A 15407-nucleotide genomic window follows, 5' to 3' on the forward strand; every position below is an offset into this window, starting at 1 on the left:
GACACTATTGTGAGACAGGATGCGTTGTCATGACAATAAGGTCTGCTGCCATGGTAATTATCTAATTTTGACTAACGGACTAGACGGGTCTGGGAAAGGATAACCATGCGATTCCTATGTGTCTATGTATTAATTACCACACTCATACAAAATGCACGCACACGCTTTCTAAAAATTCATTATCCAGTCTGGTTTCTGCAAATCGGTCTTAGGACTATAAGCGTTGACCTTGAGTATGGGATCGTTTCAGTGATAAGATAGCTCTTTTGAACAAAGTCTTGCCGGGAAGGTGTTGTCGCGAAACTACAACTGATTTAATTCATAATTCACAATTCTTCAAGTTACACCAAACCCACCCAGACTACATCTGAGTAAAACACGCCATGATGAACAGTGAATACAAGAATACCTTACGCAGTAAAATCTCTTTAATCTACAGAGTGATATCTCGATCAAACAGTTGTTTGGTACTGATAGGCACGAAGTAACATCCCTTCTATAGGATCCAGGTATAGTCCCCTCCGACATGCGGTGACAGAATAGGTGTTACAATGTCACTCCTAAGACCGTCACGCCGATTCCGCACATGGGTGCAATGCGTGAAGCCCATTTGGTGCCCCCAGTCGGGATATTGCTGATAATAGCTGCGTAAAACTAATCTAACTCACACACGGACAGCTGGAACTTAACAGTATGCGCATAGGCATCCCTTTGAATTATTGTACCAAAGAAAGAGAATGATAATAATGATAATAATTCACTTACATAGCGCCTAGTTTCCATCTGACTCGTTGCTCACTCGACGCTGACTTCTCAGAATCTGATGATCATCACCCCGGATAACCCAAGCTGCCTCCTAGGCGCTACAAGGTTATAGATTAGAGGAGATAGAGGTTATAGATAGAGAGGACATTACCTCACGGGTACCCATTTACTGCTGGGTGAACAGAGGCAAATTTGAACAAACTCACATGCCTAAGGTGAGACCACATGGTTTCCCCATGTGCTTTGTGGCGGAGCAGGACCGAAGTCTTAGGAACTTTCAGGAGTCAAATTGCCAAACACGGTGACCCACCAATGGACTGTCCGAGCTCGACGGTGTTTAACTACAACTGATGGTGACCTGAGCACTACGTACAGGACATCTCGCCATCACCGAATAGGCGGAAAACTTGTTGCTGGAATGCCTTGGCGTCACACACCCTCTTGGTGGCATTGCCGAGTGTAACAAAAACTCTATTTGCTCAAGCATTTATTTACCAGAAACAGGTATTGCAAAATAGCAAATATAGAATAAAAATAATTTGAGGATTGGCACATTCCATGTTTAACGATTAGTAGAATACGTATGGAAACCAACTACAGCATACCATAGGGGCTTCTTTCACAAAGCAACTTTTACTAAGGTGAACCTTAACTCCCTTTCTTTAACCTTAGTGACTTACGATCACTAAGAGTTTCGTGGAAGGAGGCCCAGTTCTTCATGCTCTCCTGGGAGAGAAACAAATAGACATTAATATAATGATATAATAATGGTAGTGCCAGACGTTACTCTGGTCAACATTTGGGTCGGGTGCCAAGAATGAATACACCAGGTATTCTTTAATGCGACATTTCGAAAAAGTTGGAGATAGCGCCTTCCTTTACGTATATATCATTACACAAAAGGAACATATCTAACGTCCATGCGGTTTTGAATTGTTTTATACATATTGAGATGACGACATTGCAATGTCAGCATAACATCAGTGACACGTATACCGTCACCCATAGCTTAACATAGACATCCGACTATCTTAGACCTCAGCCTCCAAACCTTAACATAGAAGTAACACAAACTCAGCGGTAAGGCGATCGTAACTTCCATACCTTAACATAGACTTACGACGGTTATAGTGCCGAGGTGACCGTAACTTTCATACCTTTACAAATACGTAACACAACTTCAGCACTAAGGCGATCATAGCTTACATACCTTAACAAAGGCTTGGGCTGTTGTAACGCTCAGCTGACCGTAATTCCTACGTAACACAGACATGTGACAGACATTGCGCTAAGGTGAACGTAACGTTCATACCTTATCGCCCACATGTACATATATAAAGAACCTAACAAACTGCCATGCAGAATGTTGTTCAATTTTGATTTGTTTATAGCTCACTGAATTTGAGATGACGACATGGCAACGTCATCGTGAACAGCAGTGACATGTGTCCACGGGTACGGCTACCCTGTCTGTAATGGTGTCTTACAATCCTTGCAAAGGCTCAGTGGTGAATGTCCAAAATATTCGTTTTATGTATTAAAACCTAATCAAACACAAACCATATACACCTTCTTATGAATTGTTTCGTAAAACTGAATTCGTAAAAAAATGTTGTCTACACCGTATGCATGACGGTTAACAACAATCTTAGTGAATACGAACACCTGCTTTGATGAAATGTGATGAAAAAAATAGAGAATGTCATCATAAGAGAACATGAAACACAGTTAAGGTAAGTTACTTACAGAGTAAATATGTAAAGATCTATATACAAGTAACCGTGAAGTTAACGGAACAGATCTGCATCACGGCACACTAATCTTACAACATACAGTCCTGGAAGTACTACCGTATTTAAACCCCTCATCACAGAGGTCGACGTAGATAAAGGTTGATTTACCCTGCATTGCTCCACACTAAGGTACTGAATAAAATGTTCGTCTCACATGCATAACGTACATGAATAACAAAACACAAAAATATAGAACTGATGAAATGCCGATTCCAGTAAAAAAAAAAGATCAAAACACATATTATCATATTTGAAAGAAAACTCTCTGGCTTATGAACAACCAATACGCCATGAAGAATGAAGGCAGTTGTTATGGATAGACAACCTCTTTATATTATGTATAGGCGACGTTCGACATAGATTCTAATGTCGTTGCCGAGCAAAGCATAATGAAGTTGTACCTCCATAATAAATATCCTCATTCTTCATCTTCTGAACTTCTAGCATGTCGACCAGAGAGGCAATACGCCATGCCTATTCAAACACCAAGAAGCCACACATGTATGATCAGCAAGATGCCAAACGTTGTATGAGCCTCTATAAAGACTAAATGCTTATAGTATATGAACAATACGATGCCAAGCGTTATATGAGTTCCAAAAAATACAACAACCGTTTGACACTAACTTTCACAACTTATTGTATTTCGACAAAAATAAAGGAGGTAGATTCCCTACTACGTATGAGGGAAGAAAATGATGTCATGATAATGCTCAAGTAAACTGGTCACCTTTGCAAGTGAATTATAAAGCTGTTATTTCTCTCCCTACGGTCAGTGCACAACCTTGTATATAAAAGTACCGGTGGAAATGAAAACAGACAGATACACTCTCGACGGGGTACCCCCTTAATGGTAGATGCTAGTTTGATGCAGATTGCGAACGTGTAAATGTAGGTTTAAATACGTACATTTAGGGAATATATAACGCTCCTTAGTTGTGAAAACTTGCAATGTACCTAATTCGCAAAGGAACCACTGGATTCAGTTTCTTTATTACCGTGGATCATTATAAAGAAGCCAATAGTTACGCACCCACCCACTCTCTCTCACACACACACTCTCTCTTTTTATACCAATATTCTATTCAGCTTTCAAAGCATATTTGCTTATCTAAATGATTCCATTAAATGTTAGTTATGTTTCGCAATGTAACCTTGAGACTCTGAGATTCAACCTCTCAGGTCTTGTCCAGCAGCTGGAGATTCTCAAGTGTCTTTCATCTTCACTTCCAGAAGCAAATCCTCCCTCCTCCAGCTCTTCAACCTCGAAAGGTCTTGTCCGGATGGAGATTCTCAAGGTTCTTTCATCTTCACTCCCAGAAGCACAGCCTCCCTCCGCCAGCTCCTCCAGATCCATGGTCTTGTCCTGCAGCTGGAGATTCTCAAGGTTCATTCATCTTCACTCCCAGAGGCACTGTCGTCTCTCCTCCTCCTCCTGCACTTCCACCTCCCATATCTTGTCCGGAAGCTGTGGCCCGGGGGTGAGGGCGAAGTCAATCTCTTCATATACCACAGGCTCCTCCCTTCTGTGTATGATTGGTTTGCCGTCGATCAGGGTAGGCGATTCAAGGGCAAGGTCGGCGTAGGTCAGACCATCATCATTCTGAAATTTTAACACAACTGCACTTACAAATGTCGAACATTTCTATCATGAGAATTTATTCCATGACTGAACCCAAATCTGCACCTGGTACATTTACTGAACCAAGAACATGCTTTCTCTTTGTGTTCGTTGCAACTTAGAGTCGTTTCGGCATTGTGTCAGCCAATCAGGGAAGTCTCTTCCCCGGAACGTGACAGGATATGTATAATACACCTACCGTTTCGCCACAGTTGTTGTATTCGGCAGCGACTGGTCCTGCATAGTCGATTAGAACGGCATTTTCCGACTGGAGACAGCAAACATATGTATGATCTCAACAGGGGATCATTATGATGTATTAAACACATGATATCTCTTCACACATCCAATATATTACATTGTGTTGTTCAGGCTTTTGAAAAGACTTGTAAGGTTAATGCCCATATAGGTCTTGGTTTTTTATGAGGAACTGAACTTATTGGTAAGTTTTGTAAGTTTTTGCATTACTTAAATGAATATGAACATAATGTAACAACATCGCCATTAAAATTATTGATAGAAGTAATGAGAAAATACTGCCCTTCTGCTAGTGATACGTAAGTTTGTTCTTAATGAAAGAAAAACATTGACTATAATAATTATGATAATTGTTCCAGAATTTTGTCTGTGGCCTCGACTTGGCTGCTGTGAGGGTTTTTTTATTCTTCTCTTTAACTTACATCCACTGGTGAACCAAGTGATGACATATATTTTTGCTGTTCTGTGTTGACATATGTTTTATGATATGTTAGGTTCGCTTTACGCAACACTCAGCAGTTGACGTCAACGAATGAACGAGAAAATCAATGGTGTACATAATGAGCATCGATCTTCGCAAATGCATTCATTATCTCACGTGGCGGTGGGGTGGCCTAGTGGTTAAAGCGTTCGCTCCTCACGCCGAAGGCCCCGGTTCGATTACCCACATTAGTACAATGTGCGAAGTCAATTTCTGGAGTTCCCCCGTCGTGATGTTGATGCTGAAAGCGGCGTAAAACCAAACTCACTCACTCATTCATCACCTTACGTTGCCTATTTCGTATCCACGTCTTTACGACACACTGACTGAATGGTAATAAATTATCTTCCTGTCAGTTTTGTATTGTAGGAAAACAGTTCTTGTACACACTTACCGATGGCCCTGCGCCGGCATAAGCCCTATTCATGAACTGTTTGCATTGAGCCTTCTGTACCGTGGCATAAACATCAGACACTGTGGAAAAGAGAACAAAGTAGACGTATTATAGACGAGATGTGTGAGATTGGTACTGAATGGGCCTTGATGAGTCATTCGGGGTTTCGCTTTTTTCAACTTATTTTGTTGAAGTTTCAAGTTTGTAACTTAATAATTCAACATGTACGTTTGGAAATTAATGACAAATGGCCAAAAAGGCTTCTATAGGATGGGTGTCAAACTTCTGTAGGATGTCAAACAGTAATCTCTTACAACAAAGACACCTGATGAGAAGGTGTCAAAAACAGCAAGTGTCTGTGCGGGTTTCGTTGAAATCTTTGTTAAAGTGTTTTTTTTGTACATCCGTCAGTGACACTGACTACAGCTTGTGTTAAACACCCATGGTCTGATGCTGACAAACAAAGAACCATATTTGGGGATTCGCACCCATAACCATAGTTTCTTTCATGACAAAGGAAAACCACCAAACACGGTGAATGTCAATGCTCTAGACAGCAGCTACATCCGCACATTGTCACAGAAAAGACACACGGACACACCGCTGAGGTAAATAGTCAGGGGCTAAGATGACGTCATGAGGTATAGATGACGTCATGTATAGCGTCACCTCAAGTGAGATTTGCTTTACGCCGCTTTTAACAATATTCCATCAACATCATGGCGGGGACACCGGAAATGGTCTTCATTGAACCCATATGGAGAATCGAATCCATATCTTCAGCGTGACGAGCGAACGCTTTATCCACTAGACTACCCCACCGCCCCTCACCTAAGGTGAGACTCACTGACCACAAGGATGGAAAGATGGGCTATACCTTCTCTCCTGCGCCTTCTCTTTTTGTTCACCTTGGCATACAAGTCTGTAGGTAGAAGTGTTTAGTCAGAAACTATTAAACTAAGTATTACAAGAAGAAATAATACCAATGGTTCTATAGGTGTGTACACCGCACTCAGCAATATCCCAGCTATGGCAGCGGGTTGTCACATGGAGCCTCGATTGATTTCAGCGGCTGGGACATGATGCCAGGCATAAATGAAGCAGATAGTCTAACCGTTAATAATTTGTGAAGAGCATGTCAAATTTACATTTTCATGGGGTAGATTACTTGTACTTGTAGATTCTTAAAGATCTACTTGAAAACGTATCTATTACGTAACAGCTTATCATTCAATCACCCAATCCTAAACACTGCTTGTCACCCAATCCTAAACAATACTTGTCACACTTGTCACCCAATCCTAAACACTGCTTGTCACCCAATCCTAAACACTGCTTGTCACCCAATCCTAAACACTGCTTGTCATCCAATCCTAAACACTGCTTGTCACCCAGTCCTAAACACTGCTTGTCACCCGATCCTAAACACTGCTTGTCACCCAATCCTAAACACTGCTTGTCACCCAGTCCTAAACACTGCTTGTCACCCAGTCCTAAACACTGCTTGTCACCCAATCCTAAACACTGCTAATCATCCAATCCTAAACACTGCATGTCACCCAATCCTAAACACCCAATCCTAAACACTGTTTGTCACCCAATCCTAAACACCCATTCCTAAACACTGCTTGTTACCCAATCCTAAACACTGCTTGTTACCCAATCCTAAACACTGCTTGTCACCCAATCCTAAACACTGCTTGTCACCCAATCCTAAACACTGCTTGTCACCCGATCCTAAACACTGCTTGTCACCCGATCCTAAACACTGCTTGTCACCCGATCCTAAACACTGCTTGTCACCCAATCCTAAACACTGCTTGCCACCCGATCCTAAACACTGCTTGCCACCCGATCCTAAACACTACTTGTCACCCAATCCTAAACACTGCTTGTCACCCAATCCTATACAATGCTTCTCACCCGATCCTAACTACTGCTTGTCACCCAATCCTAAACACTGCTAATCACCCAATCCTAAACACTGCTTGTCACCCAATCCTAAACACCCAATCCTAAACACTGCTTGTCACCCAATCCTAAACACCCATTCCTAAACATTGCTTGTTACCCAATCCTAAACACTGTTTGTCACCCATTGCACTCTGCAATCAACAACTGTATAATCAATATTACTTGGTACGTCAGTGAAACATTTGTGTGTACATGTATATGAAAGTTTGCTTAATATTTATCACAAGTAGTGGCTTGTCAGATAATATGCGACAACGCACGGTGTTTTTCTCGGTCTGTGGAACCTACAGTTATTCCAGTAACTCTTTATTCTGCAGTAAACGGCATGCTAATGTGTGTGACGTAGATGAATGAATAAATAAATTTGGATTTACGCCGCTTTTAGCATTCTTTCAACAATGTCACGGTGGGGGACACCAGAAATGGACTTCGCATGTTGGACCAAAGTAGGGAATGGAACCCTGGCTTTCGGCTTGAAGAAAGAACGCTTTAGCCACTGGGCCACCCTACCTCTCCTTCACAGCACAAGGACCTTGGTATTACTCGGGTCATGTTTGGCTGATTAACTATAGCGGCTTTTCAGTTGCTTCGTCTGAACACAGTGCTTGTTTGCGAACACGTGTTTTTCCTAACATTTAGTTCAAGGTCACTTTATATATCCTGGGGCTTTATCTTGTTTCTAATATTGGAACATCATTCATCTTCCTTGATTACAGGTCCTATCTTCCGGACAAACCGGAAGATAACAATATTCCATGAATGATTTCCAAGTGATCAAGTTGATTAGAAACAAACATCAAGTACAAGGAATTTGATACAAATACAAGTACGTGGCGTGTGGCGGTTAGGTAGGGGTAGGGGTTGGGAAGGGGAGGGGCGTGGTGATTGGGTTGGGATTGGGATGGCGCTTGGCGGTTGGATGGAGGTAGGGGTTGGGGTGGGGTTTCGGATGGCGTGTGGCGGTTGGGTGGAGGTAGAGGTTGGAGTGTCGTGTGGCACTTGGGTGGGAGTGGGGGTCGGGAGTTCTATTACTTGTGGGGTGTTGCTGCACACATGTTCAATAAACTGACCTTGAGTAATGACGAAGAAAAGTTTCAAATGAAATCTATGAGCATAACCTATTAAGTTTAATAAAAATCCCACTTTCCCCTGCTTCTTTTTGTGCGAGCCGATGTACAATAGCGTTCGCGCCATCTCCCGATACAATACTTAAATTGCATACATCACGTTTTATGTGACCACTGGCTTTGTCACTATTACTAGACATATCCTATCCAGGTGTCATAAGCACTACTTTCAGTTGTTCGTTTGTTTGTTGAGACATGTTGCGCTCAGCACACCGAACCCGTGTCTTCGGCATAACGGGACAGTTGGGTAGCTACTAGCTTGTGATTACTGCGTTCGCCCCTTTCGGCGAAAATGCGGATTTGATCCCTCACTTGAGTACAATGTGTGAAATCCATTTCTGGTGTAGCCCAGATATTGTTGGAATCGCTACAAACGGCGTATAACTAAACTCACTTTCCTCCGCCTGACGAAAAATCTCTGGACTACCCCACGCCCCTCCGAACAATGAATGATGTGCAGTGCATTCATACAATCCGCCCGGTATACAAATAAGTCTGCTGATCGAATGCGCCGACACGCTTTTGCAAGATTTCAAACACTTACCACTTGGATCTTGTTGAAATTGTGCTTCGTTGTCAGCCATACTGCGGTCTCCAGCCCTAAAAGACATGCATGAGGTGAAGGAGTAAGCAATTCATATCATGCCACGGCACACATCAGACTGCAAAGTTAAACTTCGAAAAAATAAACCTTTAATTAGTTAGCTGCAAATGCTGATATTAGATATTACCTACCTGAGCCTACCTGGCACCAAAACGTTCTGTGATTATCTTGAAGTCATAATGCTCACCTCGAAAGTACAAACGACAATGCTAATCCTGTATCCTTTTCTTTCTTTTCAGTACCTTAACTTATGAGAGAAACACTGAAACGTATTTTGTTGGAGTAACTCTGTACCTTATCTTGTAGGAGTAAAACTGTACCTTAACTGGTAGGAGTAAAAGTATACCTCAACTTGTAAGAGTAAAACTTCACCTTAACTTGTAGGAGTATAACTGTACCTCAACTTGTAGGAGTAGCTCTGAACCTTAACCTGTAGGAGTTAACTGTACCTCAACTTGTAGGAGTAAAACTGTATCGTAACTTGTAGGAGTAACTCTGCACCTTAGCTTGTACAATAAACTCAGTGCGCCTAGAGGCAGCAAGAGTTGTATACTCCCCAGGGAGTTGAGATTGATAATACGATGTGATGCTGAGACGGACATCCAATGGTCGAGGGTAACAAATACCAGGGCCTTGAGCAAGCACTAGTTGCATGGATATGTGCGCTATATAAATATCCAATAATAACTTGTATCAGTAACTGTGTACATTAACTTGTAGGAGTAACTCTCCAGCTTGCTTGTAGGAGTAAAAATGTACCTTAACTTGTAGGAGTAAAACTGTATCTTAACCTGTAGGAGAAACTCTATACCTTAACGTATAGGAGAAACTCTATACCTTAACTTGTAGGAGTAACTGTACCGTAACATATGTGAGTGACCCTATATCGTAACCTGTATGAGTACACCGAACTCGTAGGGCTAAACCTGTACCTTAACTCGTATGTAAACGCTGTGGTCTTCTCATTGTTCTTGAAATGATATACTGACAACAGATATCTACTATTGAGAGTCCTCACCTGTACACTTTACCTCCTGAAATAGATAAAACATACCCTAGTGTAATCACTTCTAATGCAAATTATCATTCAGAAAGGATTCAAATGCGTCTGCTGTAATTGAAGTAATAAAACTGAAGAGACGCATGACAGGATATACGATAGCAGCATAATTAATATTTTCTCGTATCACCACAAAGACAGTACCTTTCTTGGTCCTGTTTCTTCGGAAAACGACGGCGACGATGACGAAAGCGATGACGACAATGAGGACAGGACAGGCGGCAGTCACAGGTACGATGGGGTCTACACCAGATTCAATTAACTTACGTGCTGCAACATTCACCATACCAAATAGAAGCTTTCCTTTGATTCAATATACATACAACATATGGCGTAAGATCACATTGAAATGTGTTCAAATGGAAGCAAGAGTCGCAAATGTCAGGATTTACTGGAACTGGTTTGTTTGTCGAATTATATAAATGATGTATGTAATAGAGTAAATATATAATGTTTTTGTTCTCCTCGGTTCAGATCTGATTTTTTTGCTTTTGGGGAATCTGAGAGTGACGAATCACACTGACTTGATGTCATATCATCAGATTAATAGTCAAGATTGACCTCCTAATCCACATTTTGGTAGATACCTGTTCAAAATCTCTGTGTGTTTTGAGAAATTTGAAGGGAGTAAAAACTTAAACAGTCATTACATGTCTCATTCAAATATAATTTTAAATGTCACATATTATGTTACTAATATATGTTTCCGGAATCTGTGGAGGCCTTACGGAGGACCTCCAGTGTCAGGTTCCTTGATGAACTCCCATGGCTGTTGTTGACGTGACACGTGTACTGTCCAGACAGAGACACATCTACATATATAGACAGCATAGCCTTCCTGTGTCCTGTGATCGCCATCTGTGTGGATGTGTCCCACCAGGTTACAGTGCAGGCAGGGTTACAGTCAGCGGAACATATCACTGTTAGAGGTTTCCCCTCTTCTACCTCCAGCTTGTCCCTTGTGCCTTCAAACAGTATCTGGTCAGGTCCATCTGGAATATATGATGTGCGATGGTGAGGGGAAAACACATCTAAGATACTTCCCTCGTCATTTGGCGTCAGTTACACTAATTAAGGAACACCAAATAGTGCAATACTGATGTTATGCACAGTTTGCACGATCAATAATCATTAATCAATCGCGACCTTGATCATCACAGTCAACCCATTTTATGCCATGACAGCCATTTGGAATAAACACGGTGATGTACTGTGACGACACATAGTTACGATTTTAAAGCTATAGTTGAACCATGAGTAATAATCTGAACGTTGAAATGTATCGTGTCAGTGCCAGTTGAGCGCCGCCAAGTTACATAGAAATGTCACGACGCAATTGTTCCGATAGATGACACTGGCGTTACATATTCAGTGACGCTTCACGGCTTGTTTCAGGTCGTATTGTGGTCGTGTCTGGGGAGGTTTTTAACAGATGATTTAGGTACTTCAGAAGGTAAATGAAAAGTTAATGAGAGAAAGCTTGTCTTGTGTAAACATTTGCGTACAATATAGAATACAGAATAGTAGAAGATACTCTAAATATACTCTAAATGTCTTGAATTTTGCCATGCGTGGTTGGTAGTGAGTCTCTTGTGTTCCTTATTTTCCTAATATTTTAAATATTCTTGTTTTGGCCTTTGTGTGTCACCGAGCATTTATCTTTTCTGAAATCTGAGGCTCGAATTGCGAGACCGAGGAACAAAAACTGCATTCGTTGTCGTAGCAACAGATTCATTCAACCTATATTATGTATTGTGCTGATCTGAGCTCACATCCAGATTAACAACAGTGATGTGACATAATTTTGAAGTATTCGTGTTTGAAGTATTTGAAGTGTTTCGTTAAACCTTTGAAGCTGAAAACTTTCATCACAGATTTTGGCTATGTTGTCGTTAATTCCGATCCGAACCACCAAAGTACTGTTATAATAATGATTCAGGACATGAGGGCTCTATGACGGTGTTATACTCAGAGCCGTAGTTGCAAAGATATGCGAGGTTCCTGTACCGTAAACAAGGTAGTTCTTACTCACGTAGGACATCCAGTACATGTCCGAGACTCCAGTCAGACTCCAGCCCCTCCTCCACAACCTGGCAGCTGATGTCTCCGTGGTTCTCTCTGCTGACGTTGGCTATTGTCATCTCATTTCCACCTGTAGGAGACTCATCACCAGATTCTAGCAGCACCCCGTCCCTCCTCCAGATGTAGGTCATGGTCAGTGGGGGGTGGTCCGGGGGTAGACTCCGGGAGGAGGAGGAGCATGTGAGGGTGACATTCTCACCTGATACAGGTGAGGCAGGTCCGGTGATGTTAGGTGTGGATGGCTTTTCTGTGAACGAATGAGTAAATCCATTGATACAATAATGCGAGTGCCAACCCCCCTCCCCCCCCGATTTTACGAACTGTTTTTACATTTGAAGAATTCATCGTTATTGCCCATAACATATAGGCTAGTGACATGTTAATATTCGGAATTTATAGTTACGTGCTTACGTGCTACAACGACGACCTGTCTACATCCAGTAACATTCTCTCCTTGGATTCCCTGACAGTAGTAAGTACCAGCGTCCTGTACAGTAACATTGTAGATGGTAAACCTCAGCTGTCCGGTCTGTGATGGTGAGTCCTCCCCGGTGTATCTGATCCTGGTCCTGTAGTCGGTGTGACTGTTGTCGAATACCATTACACGGTGTGACTTGTGCTGGACCACTAATAGTCCCTCAGATACCGAACCATTCACCCATACACAATATATAAAGCTGACATTGTCTGGGTTCATGGTCATGGTAACATCTTCACCAACACGTGTAACAGTGTGTGGGTATCCAGTTGTCATGGAGGCAAGAGCTGTATACGAAACGGTAAATAGAATCAGAAGTCGATAACAATGGATGCAAAAGCAAATGCGGAAAAATAATGCGTAAATTAACTCTACCACAGATTCAAAATATATGTCAGTTTTCTAAGACAGATACATACCAAAACCACATAGTGTAACGGCCACAGAGGAAAACAGAAACATAGTCACCACTGTGGCGAGTAAAAACTGACAGGTACAGTTTCTGATATTATGTGTCACATTATGTAGTTTCACTAGATGATACTTCCCTATAAACATTTCCCGGTGAACCTTACGTTATGCTACGATATTATATACTCTTGTGTGAATATGTCCTCCCTTAAAGCCCACAGTGTACCATTATGGTCGTTTCATAGATTTGGTTGATATATAGAGGATAATATCAATTAAAACACGTCACTTCAGTCAATCACTCAGTGGTTAAAACATGTTTGAGGGTTTTGTCCAAGGATCCTCATTTGGGTGTTTGGTCCTTATGGGTTTTGTCCTAAGGGATTTTTTGGTCCCAGGAGACTTTCGTCCACTTTGTTTTTGTTTGTTTGTTTTTTTGTCATACGGTCACAATTATTTCATGTCAATTCTGCTGATAATAGTGACCTTGAAAACGCATCACCTTTCTAATCACATTTAAGCGGTTGTTTTTCAAAGGAAATCGTTGGAATGAATAGAAACCCCGATTGTTCTGTCCGTCTACGTTGTGACTGAAATATTGCCGATGTGACAGTAAATCTTACCTCACTTACTCACGTTTTAGTTGTCACTCAGTCTTTCAGATTCATAAAGGCCAATCAACATGGTCAGACTTACCCGACAAAAGACAAACACGCGGGATACCATGACACGTGATGCCCAGACTTACTCCTAATGCCCTGCCAAAGTCTCTTGATTCCTTTTATGAATATTGCACTAATTGACAACTCAACGTAAATGTATAAAACACAAAACTCATAGTATTTGGTTCAGGCCCAGGTTAAATCGAAAAATGATATTTACATTTGGGGAGAAATGTATATCTAGGTATAAAACTACACAGAAGCAAAAACGGTTACTAGCATGAGTGAAAACGCGTCAAAAGGCTATGAATAGCCTGCTGAAAAGTAAAAATACTGAATTTACCTCTTGATTGTTTATTACCGGCATTTGATCGGCATATTAGCGGGAGACGTAAAACGTAGTCATGGGTAACAGTAGGGTTGCTGTTGTCACTAACTGTAACGTCATACTCATGATGTCGACCTATCTATTACAGCTGTGCGGCGCCTATGACGACACTTAGTTTTCATTAACCACCTGAAGAGTCGTGGAACGGCGAAGATCTTGTGGACATACACACACACACACACACACACACACACACACACACACACACAGACACACACACACACACACACACACTGTTACGGTTAAGAATTTTCCCAGACAAACCCCCTGTGAACCAGCAAAACAGAGCAAAGACAAGTCTAAAACAATCAAAGTTTGTATTATTTAGTAAAGAGAGCAGGTTAAACAAAGTCACAATTCAATTATACAATATCGATTTCAAATACAATACAAATGAGACAAAATCTAAGGCAATGTGTCACAAGATATGTAGTAAACACACGAAAGTCTTAGCGGGAGAGAGAAACAGTCATACAGAATGCAACACAGTAAGCAGTCTGACGGTGGCTATGGAGATGAAGATTTGGCAGCGATTGATGATGGTGTAACGTAATGTGACTGTGTCCGTCCCAACGCGGCAACCATCCCATACATATACCTTCAGTCATTTCGAGCACATAACCATCGCCACCAACGTGGAGAGATATAGAACAATGTCGTCGCTTCGTGTTGTTTTACAAAAGAGAGGTAACTCTAAAATACTGCCTTAGAGGCGTACCACTTAAATAATTTTCAGTAGGAAATGTGACCCATAATAACGAACAGTAAAACCTTTAATACTGTAACCCAATAACAAGTACCGCAATAATAATTAATAACTACTCAAATCACGGAAAACACACTCTCCTAACACTCTCCCTCTTGAGGAAAAAAAGTTTCGTAGAAACTTTCTGTTACAATCATAGCAATAATAATATAATAACATGACATATAATAATATGAGTAATATGAAAAACTTCTTGCAGAATTACTGTGACATAATGTACATACATACAGCATTATCAAGTCATCATACATTTATACCCTGGAAAGTGCATCAGCACAAACATTGTCTTTGCCTTTAATGTGTTGGATCGCAAGATTGAACCCTTGCAAGGTCAAACTCCACCTCATAAGTCTTTGGTTCTTGTTCTTCATTTTGTGAAGAAAAGTCAAGGAATTGTGATTAGTAAAACACTTCAATTGTGAAAGTGGTGGTACCAAGGTGCACTTCAAAATGTCTTTTTCTCAATGGTAGAATACTTTCTTTGGTGCCCGTCAAATTTGATTACACGATGCCATTTAGAAAGTGGTCAAATGCAACATATGT

At 41.3% G+C, this 15407-nt stretch overlaps 2 protein-coding genes across 2 annotated transcripts in view; both read right to left on the reverse strand.

Annotated features, from left to right (window-relative positions):
- The window catches only part of LOC137289219 (large ribosomal subunit protein mL41-like), a 254186-nt gene that overhangs the window by 198569 nt on the left and 40210 nt on the right, over positions 1–15407 (reverse strand). The window lies entirely within an intron of this gene.
- On the reverse strand, positions 3958–8997 carry LOC137289261 (uncharacterized). Its single transcript, XM_067820851.1, has 5 exons — positions 8958–8997; positions 6190–6234; positions 5313–5392; positions 4379–4447; positions 3958–4161 (listed from the first exon to the last, which is right to left on the reverse strand). The coding sequence occupies exons 1-5, from the start codon at positions 8995–8997 to the stop codon at positions 3958–3960; spliced, it is 438 nt and encodes a 145-aa protein (XP_067676952.1).

The sequence above is a fragment of the Haliotis asinina genome, chromosome 1 (assembly GCF_037392515.1).
Source record: "Haliotis asinina isolate JCU_RB_2024 chromosome 1, JCU_Hal_asi_v2, whole genome shotgun sequence".
NCBI classification, from domain to species: domain Eukaryota; kingdom Metazoa; phylum Mollusca; class Gastropoda; order Lepetellida; family Haliotidae; genus Haliotis; species Haliotis asinina.